This window comes from Vicia villosa, linkage group LG5, assembly GCF_029867415.1.
Source record: "Vicia villosa cultivar HV-30 ecotype Madison, WI linkage group LG5, Vvil1.0, whole genome shotgun sequence".
Classification (NCBI taxonomy): Eukaryota; Viridiplantae; Streptophyta; class Magnoliopsida; order Fabales; family Fabaceae; genus Vicia; species Vicia villosa.
Window position 1 is genome coordinate 73,286,206 of NC_081184.1, and position 15,981 is coordinate 73,302,186.

Below are 15,981 nucleotides of genomic sequence, written 5' to 3' on the forward strand. Positions count from 1 at the left end.
CTATTTAGAATTGTGTTTTTTTCATTTTTTCCTTCGGATGGATGGTTGGTTTTGTGAATTAGTAATTGTTCCTTTAACTATCAGAATGATATTAAATTTTTGCTCACTTGTTCTAATCCTATCATATTTTAATTAAGCATTTTGTGCAATACATTGGAAGAAGGCTACATTGAAAGCCTATTCAAAATGTAAAGCTTCACATAGTTAGCCTTTGCCACATTGATTATCAGAACGATAAGTTACACCAGTAAACAACTGCAAAGTACTATAAAGATTTATTTTAATACTTTATTTTTAATATTCATCAGGTGAAATACATATAGATCTTTATCATTTAGAACATAAATCATACATTAAAAATGGATAAATCCACATAATTTTATTCAACAATTTACAATAGATAGCAAACTACAAACACACCATACCATACCATCCCTAGCATAATGCATTCTTCTGATCATATACATTGCTAACAAATATACACCACTTCCTTGCAACTATATGAACACAATCAATCATACACTGAATTTTACATGACATTAACATAATTTTTATAGTTTCTCACTTTTCAAAAAGAGAAGAAAAAATTGCTTAATCTTATATCACAACACTGGTTCATTTGGACTAATGACATCTTAATCACATTGCAAACATAGGGCCTCTCACTTCTTAAGGAGTGTTTCATCAGTCTTGTCCTCCCACTTGTTCAACCTCTTTCTTGATTCTTCAACCTGCAAATAAAACATAGTTTAACTCATGTATTTCACCTAATGTCAACAAATGTATTAGTAAATTCATTGCTAGAAGGTGTTTAAGTAATTCAAACCTCTTTGCTCCAATCGGTTCGAAATGTGGACCACACTAAAATTATTGTTTGCAAAACTGTCCCAGCTAACATTCCCAACCATATTCCCTATACACAAAAACCAATTTCAATAATCAGTAGTAAGAACTAAAAGCAACACTTTAACAATTTTGACTTTAGGCAACATTAAAAAGCGTGGCTAAAACCATGAAAAACGTAGCCAAAACCTTTAGGCCACCATTGTCTATTCCTTTAGTCCGGTTATTTTACTTCTACTCCACCGATTCTATACACCACTGTTGTCTTAAACATGAATAGACCATGGTTAAAGATTCATACCTTGGCACCGAATTTGAAATAGAAACCAAGAACTGAACCTAGAGGTATGCCGATTCCATAATAACAACCAACGTTTACATATGCAACAAAACTTTGCCATCCACATCCAACTGCCACCCCTGATAAGACAGGTTGAACGCCATTGAGGACGATGGCAAGAGCGAGGAGAGGACAAAGATCTGAGACAGCGGCAGAAACCTCTTCTCCGCCAGTGAAGATATAGCTAATGACATCTCTTAAAGCAAGAACCACAAGTGCTATTATAACTGATATTATAAAAGAAATCACTGTCACCACTAAAACAGAAAATGAGGCTGATTTTGGATTTCCTGCTCCTAATTCATTGCTCACTCTCACACTGCATGATTGTCAAAACAACAAGTTGGAAGTTTCAGCCTAAAAAATGATAAATAGAATTGAATAAAAGTAAAAGAAAGAGAATCAAACCTTGCGGCTGCGTTAAATCCAACTGAGATCATGAACGTCCATCCAGATACTGTAGTACTGCATTATATAAAGAAACACATTAGTTAAAAAAGTATCATTTTTGTTATGAAGCACTTCATGGGAGGTACTCTTACTAACTCTTGCTACCTTTTCTCTACAAATAGTTTTTAAATTTATTATTTTAAAGTTAAAAATAATATTTATTATGGTCTTACAAAAATGAAAAATAAATTAAATAGTTAAGATTATTATTTTAAGGTAAGTAAATTAATTGCTAGAAGGTGTTTAAGTAATTCAAACCACTTTACTCCAATTTATTATTTTAATATCCGTAGCAATTTATTACAAAATGAAAAATAAATTAAATAAGATAATAAATAGTTAAGATTATTATAGGTCAAATAAAAACTATTTTTTGAAAAATAACAAGTTTATTAGCTTATTTGATGTGTAAACTCAAAAAAATATATTTATACTAAAAGAATGTGCAAACAACATTTAGAAAATTACAAGTAGTATCAGTTTAGTCACAAATTTATTTCCCAAGAGTCTTGGTGGCTAGGCTTGTTGTTGTCATGGATAAGCTTATTTCTCCTAATCACCTAACCTTTCTTAAGGAATGTTGTTATGTGAGATATTGGATCGAACTCTAGTATGGTCAAAGGATAGATGGTGTCGAAATATGCTTGTTGTAGTCGAATATGGGTCTAGCATGCAAGTATCGAAGATGCTAGGATTGTTAGCATGTTAAATTAGGTTTTAGTGTTTAAATCCTAATTTGTTAAGTTAGCTTGTTTATTAAGTTAGCTTGTGTAATGGGCCCTGTGAAAAAAGCTCATTAGTTAGTATGTTAATAAATAGCATACTAGTATCTCATCATTGCATACAACGAATCCTAATTTAGGGTGAGAGGGTTATTTGTTATTCTTGTAACACTTGTAATCTTGTTTGAAGATAAAGTAAAAGAATAACAGTTGTAACCAATCCTTGTTGTTCTTCTTGTCTTCCCTAATTCCCTATTATACTTTGTTCTTGACATCTGTTCTCACAAAAAATTGGTGTGGTGAGCATGGAGAAGATGCCTTCAACAAAGTATGAGACTGAAAAATTCACCAGAGTGAATGATTCAGTCTGTGGCGCTTGAAGATGAAAGCCCTACTGGTTTAGCAAGGCCGTTTGGAAGCGTTAAAGGGAGTGACGGCTATGGACGTTGTGTTAACAAAAAGCGAGAAGAAAACCATGATCGAGAAAGCACACAACACAATTTTGTTGATTCTTGGTGATAAGGTTCTTCGACAAGTATTAAAGAGAACAATGACGTCAGGGTTATGGGTGAAACTTGAAAGTTTGTACATGACCAAATCACTGTGAAATCGACTCTAACTGAAGCAAGCTTTGTATTCATTCAAGATGATTGAAGACAAAGTGTTGGCTGAGCAGTTGGATATGTTCAACAAGATGATTCTTGATCTTTAAAATATTGATGTGAAGATCGATGATAAAGATCAAGCGTTGTTACTATTATGCGTTTTGCCTCGATCACATGCTCACTTCAAAGAAACTCTCCTGTATGGAAGGGAGTCCCTGACCTTTGAATAAATTCAATCAGCCCTGTATTCTAAGGACTTGAACAAACGAAAGGATCATAAAACTTTGACTGTTGGTGAAGGTTTGGCTGTTAAGGGAAAATTCCTGCGAAAGGATGGTAAGTTCGACAAGAAGGAGGGCAAAAGTCAATTGAAGTCTTATAGTAGCGAAGCATCTGGTATTCGATGCTATCATTGTAAGAAGGAGGGCCACACAAGAAAGGTGTGCCCTGAACGCCAGAAAGATCATGGAGGAAAGGATAATGAAAATGCAGCCATTGTTCAAGATGATTTTGAATCATCTGATGTTCATGTGGTTTCAAGTGGTGACTCTAATAAGGGGTGGATTATGGATTTAGGCTTCACTTGGCACATGACTCCAAACAAAGACTTGTTCGAGAAATTATGTGATCAAGATGGTGCATCTGTATTGGTGGGAAACAACAAATCTTGCAAGATTGCAGGTGTTGGATCTGTGAGGTTCAAGATCCATGATGAGTCAATAAGGTTGTTAACTGAATTCAGGAATAATCCTGATTTGAAGAGAAATTTGATTTCTCTTGGGGAATTCGACAAGAAAGGATATGTTTTCCAATGAGAGAAAAGTATCCTAAGAGTCATGAAGGGGTCGAAGGAAGTCTTGAGAGGCGTGAAGAAGTAAGGCTTGTATACCCTCGAGGCTGAAGTTGTAAGTGGTTCGACAAATGTTGTACCCATGAAACATTTTTCGAAGACAAAAATTTGGAATATGAGATTAGGCCATGTCATTGAAAGGGGTCTGGTCGAATTAGGGAAACAAAATCTGCTTGGTGGAGACAAAGTCGAAAAGCTAAAGTTTTGCGAACCCTATGTACTTGGAAAATCTTGCAGAGTGAAGTTCAACAAAGGCAAACAAAGAACACATAGATCCCTTGATTACATCCATGCTTATCTTTGGGGGCCTGCAATGTGCGCATCACATTTTGGAGCGAGGTATTTCCTATCCACAATAGATGATTATTCCAGAAAATTATGGGTATTCATCCAGAAGACTAAGGATGAAAATTTTGAGAATTTCAAAAGTTAGATGACTCTGGTCAAAAATAAAACTGGCAGAAAGGTCAAGAGGTTGAGAACCGACAATGTCCGTGAATTATGCAATGAGGCGTTCGACAAATTTTGTGCCGCTTCTGGTATTGCAAGGCATAGAACTACTACAGGTACTCCACAACAAAATGGGTTGGCTGAAAGGTTTAATCGAACTATTTTGGAGAGAGTTAGATACATGTTGACTAGTGCTGGATTAAAGAAGATGTTTTGGGCCGAGGCTGTTTCGATGGCAACATATCTGATAAATAGATATCCTTCGACAGTGTTAGATATGAAGACATCTGAAGAATTTTGGTCGAGACATCCACCAGATCTCGACATACTTAGAGTATTTGGCTGCGTAGCCTTTGCTCACATTAGGCAAGACAATGTTGAATCTAGAGCTCTAAAATGCACGTTCATGAGATATCCTGACGGAGTCAAAGCTTATAGGCTATGGTGCTTATAGCCAGGTCATAGAAGGAGTATCACCAGTCGAGATGTAGTTTTCAACGAAGCAGAAATGGATTTTAAGAAAACTGATGATGTTGGTCGAAGTACAGAAACATCTGAGGAAGAGTTGGAACAGGTAGAGATTCCTGTTGAGGTGGAGCATGTTGATGGTGAATTGCATATCCTTGATGAAGTCAAAAAAAGGTAGAAGATGCTGGGGAAATTGAGGAAACTGTCGATGACTACCTATTGTCAAGATATAGGTCGAGAAGAGTCATCAAGCAACCTCAGAGACTTGGGTATGCAGATCTTATAGTTTATGCCTTAATCTCTGCAAGTGAGGTTCTAGACGAAGAACCTAAAGACTACAAGGAAGTTATGAGGAGTCGAAGTAAGACTTAATGGCTGAAGGCTATGAATGATGAGATGAAAGCTCTTCATGATAATCACACTTAGGAACTGATCAAGAAACTTGATGGAGCAAGGAATCAAAGGAGTTGCGTTGAAAAGATACAAGGCAAGGTTGGTCGCAAGGGGCTTCACTTAGAAAGAAGGTGTCTACTTCAGTGAAGTGTTTTCTCATGTCGTGAAGCTTAGGTCCATTCAAATGTTACTTGCCGCGGTGGCACAGTTCGATCTTGAACGAGAACAGATGGATGTGAAGACTGTGTTCTTGTATGGTGATCTAGATGAAACGATCCTGATGAGGCATCCTGAAGGGTATGTCAAAAAGGGAAGGAAGATTATGTGTGCAAGCTAAAGAGATCTTTATATGGACTGAAATAGTCTCCTCGGCAGTGGAGTAGGAGATTCAACAAATTCATGGCACGCATAAGTTTTTCTATAAGCCTGTTCGAACATTGTGTTTACTTCCGATTTCGACCAGGCAATTCATTTGTTCTTTTGTTGCTTTATGTGGATGATATTCTCATAGAAAGCAACAATGTTGAAGATGTAAAGAGGGTGAAGGTTGAACTCAATAAGTAGTTCGATATGAAGGATCTGGGATCTGCATCCAGGATTCTTGGAATTGACATTCAAAGAGATAAAAAGCATTCGAAATTATGCTTATCTCAAAAGGCATACCTACGGAAGATTCTCGACAAGTTTGGTATGTCGAATTCAAAGCCTATTGTGACTCCAACAAAACCTCAATTTAAGCTGAGTATTGATCAGTGTCCCAGTACTGATGTTGAAAGAGCATATATGAATAGCATCCCATATGCTAATATAGTTGGTTCTTCGATGTATGTTATGGTCTGTACTAGACCCGATATAACATATGGAGTAAGTCTTGTAAGCAGGTACATGGCGAATCCAAGAAAGGCTCACTGGAAAGCATTGAAGTGGATTCTAAGATATATAAATGGATCTCTAAACAGAGTTCTAATTTATGGTGGAGCCTTGGGTGAAGATAATAAAGCAGTATTTGAAGGATATGTCGACTCTGATTATGCAGGTTATATGGATTCAAGAAATTCTATTTATGGATATGTTTTCACTATGTTTGGCACAACCATTAGTTGGAAAGAAACTCTTCAGAAGGTTGTTGCATTATCAACTACTGAAGTAGAATATATTGCCCTCACTGAAGCTGTGAAAGAAGCATTGTGGCTTGAAGGTTTTGCTAAGGAGCTGAAACTTCAGGGTGAAGGTATCACTGTTAAATGTGATATTCAAAGTGCAATACACATGTCGAAGAACTCAGCATATCATGAGCGAACTAAGAACATCGATGTGAGGTTGCATTTCGTCAAAAGAGTAATCGAGCGTGGAGAAGTCCAAGTGCTGAAGGTTTCAATAGATCACAATGTTGTTGATATGATCACCAAGACATTGTCGAGTTGTAAGTTTTTCCACTGTATGCAGTTGATAAAGATGCATGAAGAAATCTAGTTTGTTCCCTTGATGTTGTAGAGTTAGGTCCAAGATGGAGATTTGTGAGATATTGGATCGAACTCTAGTATGGTCGAAGGGAAGCTGGTGTCGAAATATGCATGTTGTAGTCGAAGATGGGTCTAGCATGCAGGTGTCAAAGATGATAGGGTTGTTAGCATTTTATATTAGGTTTTAATGTTTAAATCCTAATTTGTTAAGTTAGCTTGTTTATTAAGTTAGCTTGTGTAATGGGCCTTGTGGAAAATCCCATTAGTTAGTATGTTATCTTTTATTATAAATAGCATACAAGTATCTCATCATTGCATACTGCAAATCCTAATTTAGGGTGAGACGGTTATTTGTTATTCTTGTAACACTTGTAATCTTGTTTGAAGAGAAAGTAAAAGAATAGCAATTATATCCAATCTTTGTTGTTCTTCTTGTCTTCCCTAATTCCCTATTATACTTTGTTCTTGACATCGTTTTTCACAACATGTTATTTTATGGGGTGGTTGATGTGAATGAGTTGGTGGATATGGCTAAGAAGAGAAAAAAAGAATGTCTTATTTTGAAAGTGGATTTTGAGAAATCTTGTGATTGGTTTTGTTGAACCATCTTATATTACATGCTTTCTAGATTTAGATTAAATGCTATGTGGAGGTTAGATGTATGCTTGTGTGTTTTCTTGAAATGTTGAGATCTTGGTTAATGGTTGTTTGATCCAAGAAATTAGTATCCAAAGAGGGATGAAGAAATTTGATCCTTTAGACCCTTTATTTTTCATTCTTGTGGCATTAAGTCTCAGTGGGTTGTTCTCTAGGGCTGTGGACTTGGATCTTTTCTCGGGCTTTAGAGCAAGTTCTTCAAATTTGGCGTTCTCCCTTATTTTGTATGCAAATGAAACAATTATTCTAGATGATGTCCCTATTAAGAATCTTGGGAACCTAAAGGTTATTCTTCAAGGGTTTGCATTAGCATCAGATCTCTAGGTGAATTTTTCTAAGAGCACTATCATAAGGGTTAATGTTGACACGAGTATGTTTTCTAATGAGGGATGGTTATCCTCCTATATAATATTCTTAATGTCATTCATATCTTCTCTTTGTATTTCCTTAAGATGGTTGTTAATGTGTGGAAGAAGATATTTAAAATTCAATGGAGGTTTTTCTATGGATAAGTGAAAGGTTATTCTAAGACTTCTCGGGTTAGGTGGTATGATATGTGGAATTCTAAGAATTTTGAAGGTCTCGAAGTTCGTTATCTCTGGTTGGTTAACTAGGCCTTTTTTTAGGTAAGCAGATGTGATTTCTTATCTCAGATGCTTCTAGTCTCTAGCATGATATTATATCCACTAGATATAGAATCATTCATGGGTGGAAGAGGTGTTAGCCTTTAGTATGTATCTTATTATTGGAGAGGAGTGTCCCTTCTTAGAACCAAAGATGAGGATCTATCAGATTTGGCTAATGGCTAGTCTCCGCAAGAAATTTGGCTTGGATATTCCCACTTCTTTTTGGAAAGAACTTTTGGTTGAGACCACTCATATAAGTGTTAGGTTCATAAGGTGTTACTTTATATTCAATCAGGTAGATTAGTTCATGGACGAGGTTGGGGTGAGAGAGGGTGAGGTGTGGGTCTGGAATGTTAAATGGAGAAGAACCCTTCTTTATTATTAGGGTTAAATATATTTTTGGTCCTTATAAATATTTTAAATTTTATTTTTAGTCCCTATTAAAAAATAACATACTTTAGTTCCTACAAATTTTTTATGCATGCGGTTATAATCCCTACTATTTTCTAAAATTTTGGAAAGTGTTTAATTATCCTTTAAATTTTAAATTTTTGAATAAGTTTTTTCATACATGTTTAGAATAGTGCAAAATATTTATTTACCAAATTTTAGAATTTATTAAAATGGAAAGAATTAAATATGAGTTTTTAAAAATTTAAAATATAATATAAAAGTAACGAAAATCTTGATTTAGAAATTAAATTTTGAGTTCGTTTTTTTAAGAAACTTTTTATAACGTTTTAAACATGTATGCAAAATCATCATACAAAAATACACATTGGTTTAATAGCAGGGACTCAAATTACGTGCATAATAATTTTATAGGGAGTAAAACATGCGATTTTTTTATAGGGACCAAAAACAATAGTTTATAAGGGTAATGTAGGTGATAAAAGGAAAATTCATTGGGTTAGTTGGAAGAGTATTTGTCTACCTATCGAGAAATGCGGTCTTAGTATTTGTAGGATCCGGGATTTTAATATTGCTCTCTTAACAAATGGAGGTGGAGAATTTTGGGTGGTTCAGATGCATTATGTTATAAGGTGTTGAAAGCAAGATATGGTGATATTAATCTTCATGTTGTCAAGTATGATGGTCATAGTTACAAGAGTGTTTCGAGATCTCATTGGTGGTTTGATACTTTGTCGTTGGAAAAAACTTATTATGAAGACTTCTTTGCCGATAGGTGTAGATTTGTAATCGGGAACGATTTCAACACTTCTTTTTGGCATGCCAATTGGATGGAAGGTAAGTGTTTAAGGGATGTGTTTTCAGAGGATTATTCTCTATCGGACTTGAAATTTGTTGCGGTGGCGGATATCGGAGGTTGGAGTAATGGTAGGTGGACGTATGGAGATTTTGGCATTCGAGCCAATAGCATCCCCAATACTGCTTCGGTTACGCAACGGATGCTGCTGCTGCTAGGCAACATTTTTTGGCTCCGGCGGTAAGGGATGGTGTTGTGTGGGTTGAGGAATCGGATAACGTTTTTTCGATTTGTAGTTGTTATGATCTTTCTTCTTTTTTCCATGTTCCTAGAGGTCTGGAGCAAGAACATGATATATTTTTTTTCTCTTTTATGAAAATTGGAAGTTCCTCAAAAGGTTAAGGCTTTTGGTTGGAGAAGTTTTATCAGTAGATTACCAACAAAGGATCTTCTTTTATCTCGCAGTATTTCTTTTCCGCCTTCTCATGATTGTGTTCTTTGCGGAATGAAGAGGGAGTCTTTGTATCATGTTTTGTTTGGTTGTTGTGTTTCTTCTTTGATTTGGAAGGAAATGGCTTCTTGGTTTGGTTTTATTGATTTTAAGTTTCATTATTTTTTTGGGATGTCATAGTTTTGGAAAATCAAAAAGTAAAATCCGGTAGGAAAAGAACTACTTGGTTGACAATTTATTGTCTATTTGAAAGCTTAGGAATGAGATTATTTTCCGGAATGACTCTTGGAACGTTTCTGATACCGGTTGGGGCATTAAGGTGCTTATTTGGAGGTGATTGTTCATTAGGAAAATTACTCCTACTAATTATAACTTCTATGAATTTATCAATTTTCCTTTATTGTACTTGGCATAGGGTATATTTAGTGAGTAATTTTTTTTTTGGGCGTGTTTTGTGCCTCGCTCTTTTGTAATCTCTTTAGTAAATTATAAGGATAAAAAACTTAACCATTTTTATTTTGATCTAGATTTAATTTCTAAGCTCCTTTCGATTATTTAGAATTTTTTCCCTTCTTTAGAGAGTGGTATACGGTGGTGGCATCAAGAAAAGGATGGCTTATTTAATGTAGGCTCTACTTAATCGGGCCTCCTAGCTCGTGAGTTTTTTAGTGACCCTCCAATCAATAATGTAGATTTGGTTCTCCCTTGTATTTGTAGTAGTTGATCCCATTCTAAAGTTATTGTGTTCTCTTGCAAGCTTAATCAGGATATAAAAAAACTCAAATTTTCTCTTTTAAATATAAATTAATTAATATTTTTATTTTTATTTTTTTAAATTATGAAAGGAACTTATATGTTGGATTAATGGATTATTATTGTCATTATTTAATTTATATAAACAATCAATGTATTATATATATATATATATATATATATATATATATATATATATATATATATATAATACATTGATTGTTTATATAAATTAAATAATGACAATAATAATCCATTAATCCAACATATAAGTTCCTTTCATAATTAAAAAAAAATAAAAATAAAAATATTAATTAATTTATATTTAAAAGAGAAAATTTGAGTTTTTTTATATCCTGATTAAGCGCGCATATATATATATATATATATATATATATATATATATATATATATATATATATATATATATATATATGAGAAATGAGAACACTTGGTTATTATGAGAAATAAGAACAATGAATCACGACCATTAAATTTTAATTTTGTTGATTTTAGAGAAACCAATCCAGTCCATTAGAAAGAGAAACCAATTCAGTCCATTAAAATCAACAAAATTAAAATTTAATGGTCGTGATTCATTGTTCTCGTTTCTCATAATAACCAAATGTTCTCACTTGAGTCGTCCCCTATATATATATATATATATATATATATATATATATATATATATATATATATATATATATATATATATATATATATTGGATCAACAGGTTTAATAAAACATTCAACTCTTAGCCAGTTGGATCAACCAAATAGATGTAGGGAGGATAATGATACACAGGGAGAATAATGATACACATCGATAATAACAGTATACATTTATAGATATTATTATTTAAATAAAAAAATACAAAATTATCATCAAGTAAAATTTCTTTATTCTCTTTTAAACAATAGTTTTAAATTTAACAAAAAATAATAATAGTAAATAAATCACAATTATTTTGTTTTATTTTATGTTTTACCTCATAATTATATTATATTCAACAAATAATTTTAATAATAATTACTAATTCAACAAAATAATATTAGTAATAAAATAATTTTGTATTTAACAAGATAATAATAATAATAATAATAATAATAATTATATTAATAATAATTTTAAATCAACAAATTAATATTTAAATAATTTAATAATTACTAAAAGATACAGATATCCACAAATGCGGGTAGTGTACTATCAAATTTGTATCTGTATTGATAAATTAACGGATAATGAAATACTCTTTAATTTTACTCATAAGTATCCAATAAGACATCAATCCTATATCTATGACAGGTTTTACACGTGGATACCCATATGAGTTTTTTTCCATCCTAAATAGATGACATATATAATTTGATGAAAATCTACTAAACTTGATAAAAAAAAGTTTTATTAATGGAAGCTAATTATTAGAATAAATTTTTTTTTATATTTATTGAATAAATATTATGTCTATTATATAAATTTAAACTTATGTTTTATTGTTTGGATTGATTAAAAATAGATGGAATTGAGCAAAATCGGATGGAGTGTATTCCATTTCATTCTATCACTTTCCATCATTTTTTATATCCTCGGAATTGAACGGAATGACAAAATATTTATATTCCGTCATGAAATACCCAAACGATGAAACGTCATTTTCATTCCATTATGTTCTGCTCCATCGTATTCCGCTCCATTCATTTTCTTCTATCCAAGCATAGCTTTAAGGATTTAAAAAAAAATATTTTAATTTTAAATATATTGAATATAAATATTTGAATAAAACAAATATTATTAAAGAGAAAAAGAAATATTTTACACATAATTTAAACAAAAAGCCAATTTTTTACAAAAATTTCTTATTATGATATTGACGTGTAAAACTGTTTTACATTGTCGGTTTTACTTCCAATTATGATAAAGCTAATTTTCATACAAACTTATTATTATTATTATTATTATTATTATTATTATTATTATTATTATCATTATTATTATTATTATTATTATTATTATTATTATTTAAATCTATAAGTTCATAATAATGATATAATTGCATCTATTTTTGGAGATGCCAATTACTATAATTTTAGATTAAATTAATGATATGATTATATATATTTTTAAAATTGTAATATTAAATAGATATTTATAAAAAAAAACATAACAATGAAAATATCCATTTCTTCAACAAAATGGAGAAAATCTCTACTCGGGCATAAGATGATATACATGTTTCTCAACGAGAAAGTAACAAGATAGACAAACAGAATGTTTTGTTATTCTCAAAAGTTTGTTTTCTATTTGTTGTCCTCGCACTTCACTGATTGATGGAGTTTATTCGTTTCTCAATAATGATAGATTGATAGTAACTACATAGTTTTTCTCCTCCATAAATTCAAAAGTCAAACAAATACTATTCCTTTCTTATTGTTTACAGTCAATTTTAATCATTTATAACTGACAAAGAAAATATATTAAAATAATAAATGTGTTGGTTATCTTTTAAAAAGGATCTTAATAGTAACATTATCTATGGTCCTGTTTTTTCATGAATCAAGTTTTTAATATATTCTTTTTTTTTTAAATCTTTCAATCAATTTTGGAAGTTTAGGATGCATGACACCACCACCAGAGTTGTCGTCTGCTTAGTTACAGATTTCAAATTGGATTCCTCCAAAGTGAACTAACTATTCGATAAGACAAAGCTACAATATATTTCCAAAATTTTCACCTTTGGAAAAAACATTCTTTCAATTTCACCATGTGTACTGTCCCTTTGTTTGAGTAGACAGTCTATTGATTTTTGTTTTGTTGTAGTCTTCTAACTCTTTTTTATTAAGAATGTCGGTATACAAAATTTTGTAATCCGATTTAATCAAGATTTATTTGATCTGTTATATAAAAAATTTAAGGTTAAGTATTTTTAAAGAACTTATTTAATTAGAGATCTTATTTTTAAAGAACCTTTTAATTAAGAGACGAATTAATGATTAAGAGCTGAATAATTTATTTGATAGATAAAATGAATTATTTTAAATCCTTGATTTGATATAAACTTTTAAATGGAAAAACCAATATAAGAAAATAGGTAGAATGAAATGGAACTTACCAAATAGAGAGAGAATCAAGAGCCAATTCAGGATGAGGAAGCAACCCAGCAAGCAAAACCAATATTTGATAGTACCAAGTCTCTAAACACAGCATCACTGCTGATGCAGCTGACAATTTGAAAAACTCTCCTAACCCTGTAAAGGCTTGAAAACTAAACCCTTTCCATGTATGTTTACACTTTTCACTCTTGACAATATAAACAAATTGTGCTATCACAATTATCCACCAAGAGAAACTCAAAACCAATGAAGCACCCAATAAACCAAGTCCAATTTTGTATATCACAACGTAACTTATTATAAGGTGAATAAACAATGTTGCTGTTGATATGTATGCACTTGGTGCAACTATGCTCTGTGCTTGGAGATATTTTTGGATTGGAAAGTTTACAGCGTAGGCAAATATTTGTGGGATTAGACCATAGACAAAAAGTGCTGCTGCTGATGCAATTTCTGGAGATTCTCCTAGAAATATCAAAAGTGGTTTGGAGAATATGTATAGTAGAGTCAATATTAAACCAGCTAGTGTGAGAAGAACTGTGGATCTTTGCAAATATATGCCTAACATGTCATATTTTTTTGCACCAAATGCTTGTCCACATAGTGTCTCAACTGCACTCCCCATGCCTAACTGTTCATAAAAAATTCAACAAATTTAAATTGATAGATAAAAAAATTCTCTTATTTTTTATAGAGCCCATGTGATAAATGAATTCATATGTTAAGAAATAAAGCTTCAGAAAATATCGAATTTGGATAACTAAAATCCTATTTTCCTGAAAACCTGTTTCTTAGGAAAAAGGGACCCTATTAATTCAAAGTTGTCCAGAATTGTGAACTAAGATATGAATAGTGACCAAACATTGTTTCCACTAAGAATCAAACTCGATATTCTCTGAATGTTGTTCTTTAAAGAAACTCCTTTATCACTAAAGCCCAAGTACTTGGTTAATTTATTATTAATTTTTATTAAATATAGTTTTAGTTATATTTTTTATTCTTTTCATTTATATAATGTGTAATTTTGGTCCTCACAATTATATTCTAAAAATTTTAGTCTCGTTTATTTTACTAAAAATTATATATACATTCATTTAAATCAGTACAATAAATTTTAAAAAATATATAAATTCAATATCGCTAAAATTGATAAAAATAAAAATTAATTTGGATCAGAAAAATATTTTTTAAATCAGAACATGATTTTTAAATAGATGATAGATGAACTCATGCATACACTTTGACTGATGATTAAAATCCTATCATCTTTATTTATCAATAGCGGATTCAGTTCGCCTTGATTTTGAGGGAGGTTTTAGTTTATGATTTTTATTGTTCTCATGCTGAATTTGGATCTGTAGATGGTGATTCCGTCGGTAAGACCTCTAACTGTTAACTGCTTAAGCAATTTAATTTATGTATTTTATTTGATTTGCTTTTTTATTGGTCATGGTATTTTTTAATTAAATTTTTATTTGTGTTCTTTATAATTTTCTGAATATTTGATGATTTTCTCCTATATATTAACATATTATTTTATTAAAAATTAAATATATTAGATTATATACGTCTCTTTGTATTTGTAGAGTTGACACATCATTGATTCCATATGTGATGAATCATACTTGATTTACCAATCTGAACCAAACAAGCAATTCAACCAGACAAAAAAAAACAAACAAAGTCGAAAGAGACAACAAAATAAATAAATGCAAACTTAATCACTAAATCACAAGAGAAAAACCAAATCTACGTTAAAAACAGAGAGAGTAATACCATGAGACCATAAGCAAAGACTTGTATCCCATTATTTCCAAGAGAAGCAGCAGCAAGCTCCAAATTACCAAGATGCCCAGAATATATTTGAGTGGACATTGACGTAACATTGTTGACCAGGTACACAATAACAGCAGGGGCAGCAAGGTAAAAAAGCATCTTAAACTCAACCCATGTAGCAAGTCTAAGACGTTTAACAAAAGGAACACTTGTGTCTGACAGAATTCTTTCAAGTTCACCATCTGATTCATGTTTTGAGCCGAATGAATGAGTGAAAGATGATGGTAGTTGTGGTGGTGTTGGTTCATAAGGTGCTAGTAATGGTTCATCAATATCTTTGTGGACATGATCAGAAGTGGTATCCATTTTGTGAATATTTGGTGTGAGGGTTAGCCACAAACGCAAATGCATCTGTGTATGATGAAAGTTTGATATCTGTGGTGGTTATTATAGTAGGTTTGGATTTTTTTTTTTTGGGTTGGAAATTTAACTTATTATGTGGAAAGTTGATTTTAATAGAGACATGAGAATAAATTTAAGATTGATGTATATAATGTATGTTAAAACAGTAGAAAATTATCACCCTATATATATATATATATATATATATATATATATATATATATATATATATATATATATATATATATATATATATATATATATATATATATATATATATATATATATATATATATATATATATATATATATATATATATGGTTAATAGTAATTTACCTCCTGTAATATGAGCGTGTTTTGATTTATCCCATCGTTGTCAAAGGTAGGTTTTGGCAACGGTTTTTTTGAAAAAA

At 31.6% G+C, this 15,981-nt stretch overlaps 1 protein-coding gene across 1 annotated transcript; it reads right to left on the minus strand.

The window, feature by feature from the left end:
- Nucleotides 1–349: 349 nt before the first annotated feature.
- Nucleotides 350–15,621, minus strand: LOC131601750 (protein DETOXIFICATION 40-like). The gene is made up of 6 exons (XM_058873633.1): nucleotides 15,166–15,621; nucleotides 13,389–14,020; nucleotides 1,592–1,648; nucleotides 1,145–1,502; nucleotides 827–913; nucleotides 350–731 (listed from the first exon to the last, which is right to left on the minus strand). Exons 1-6 carry the CDS (start codon nucleotides 15,574–15,576, stop codon nucleotides 663–665), a joined length of 1,614 nt encoding a protein of 537 aa, XP_058729616.1. The 5' UTR covers nucleotides 15,577–15,621; the 3' UTR covers nucleotides 350–662.
- Nucleotides 15,622–15,981: the final 360 nt, after the last annotated feature.

What these genes read in the sequence shown, in the direction of transcription:
- LOC131601750 (XM_058873633.1), bottom strand. Translation starts at nt 15,576, where the DNA reads ATGCATTTGCGTTTGTGGCTAACCCTCACACCAAATATTCACAAAATG. An exon ending in ATTTCAAATTCGGTGCCAAG is followed by an intron (nt 914 to 1,144) that starts GTATGAATCTTT and finishes TTTTGTGTATAG; the next exon opens with GGAATATGGTTGGGAATGTT. An exon ending in GAACCGATTGGAGCAAAGAG is followed by an intron (nt 732 to 826) that starts GTTTGAATTACT and finishes TTTTATTTGCAG; the next exon opens with GTTGAAGAATCAAGAAAGAG.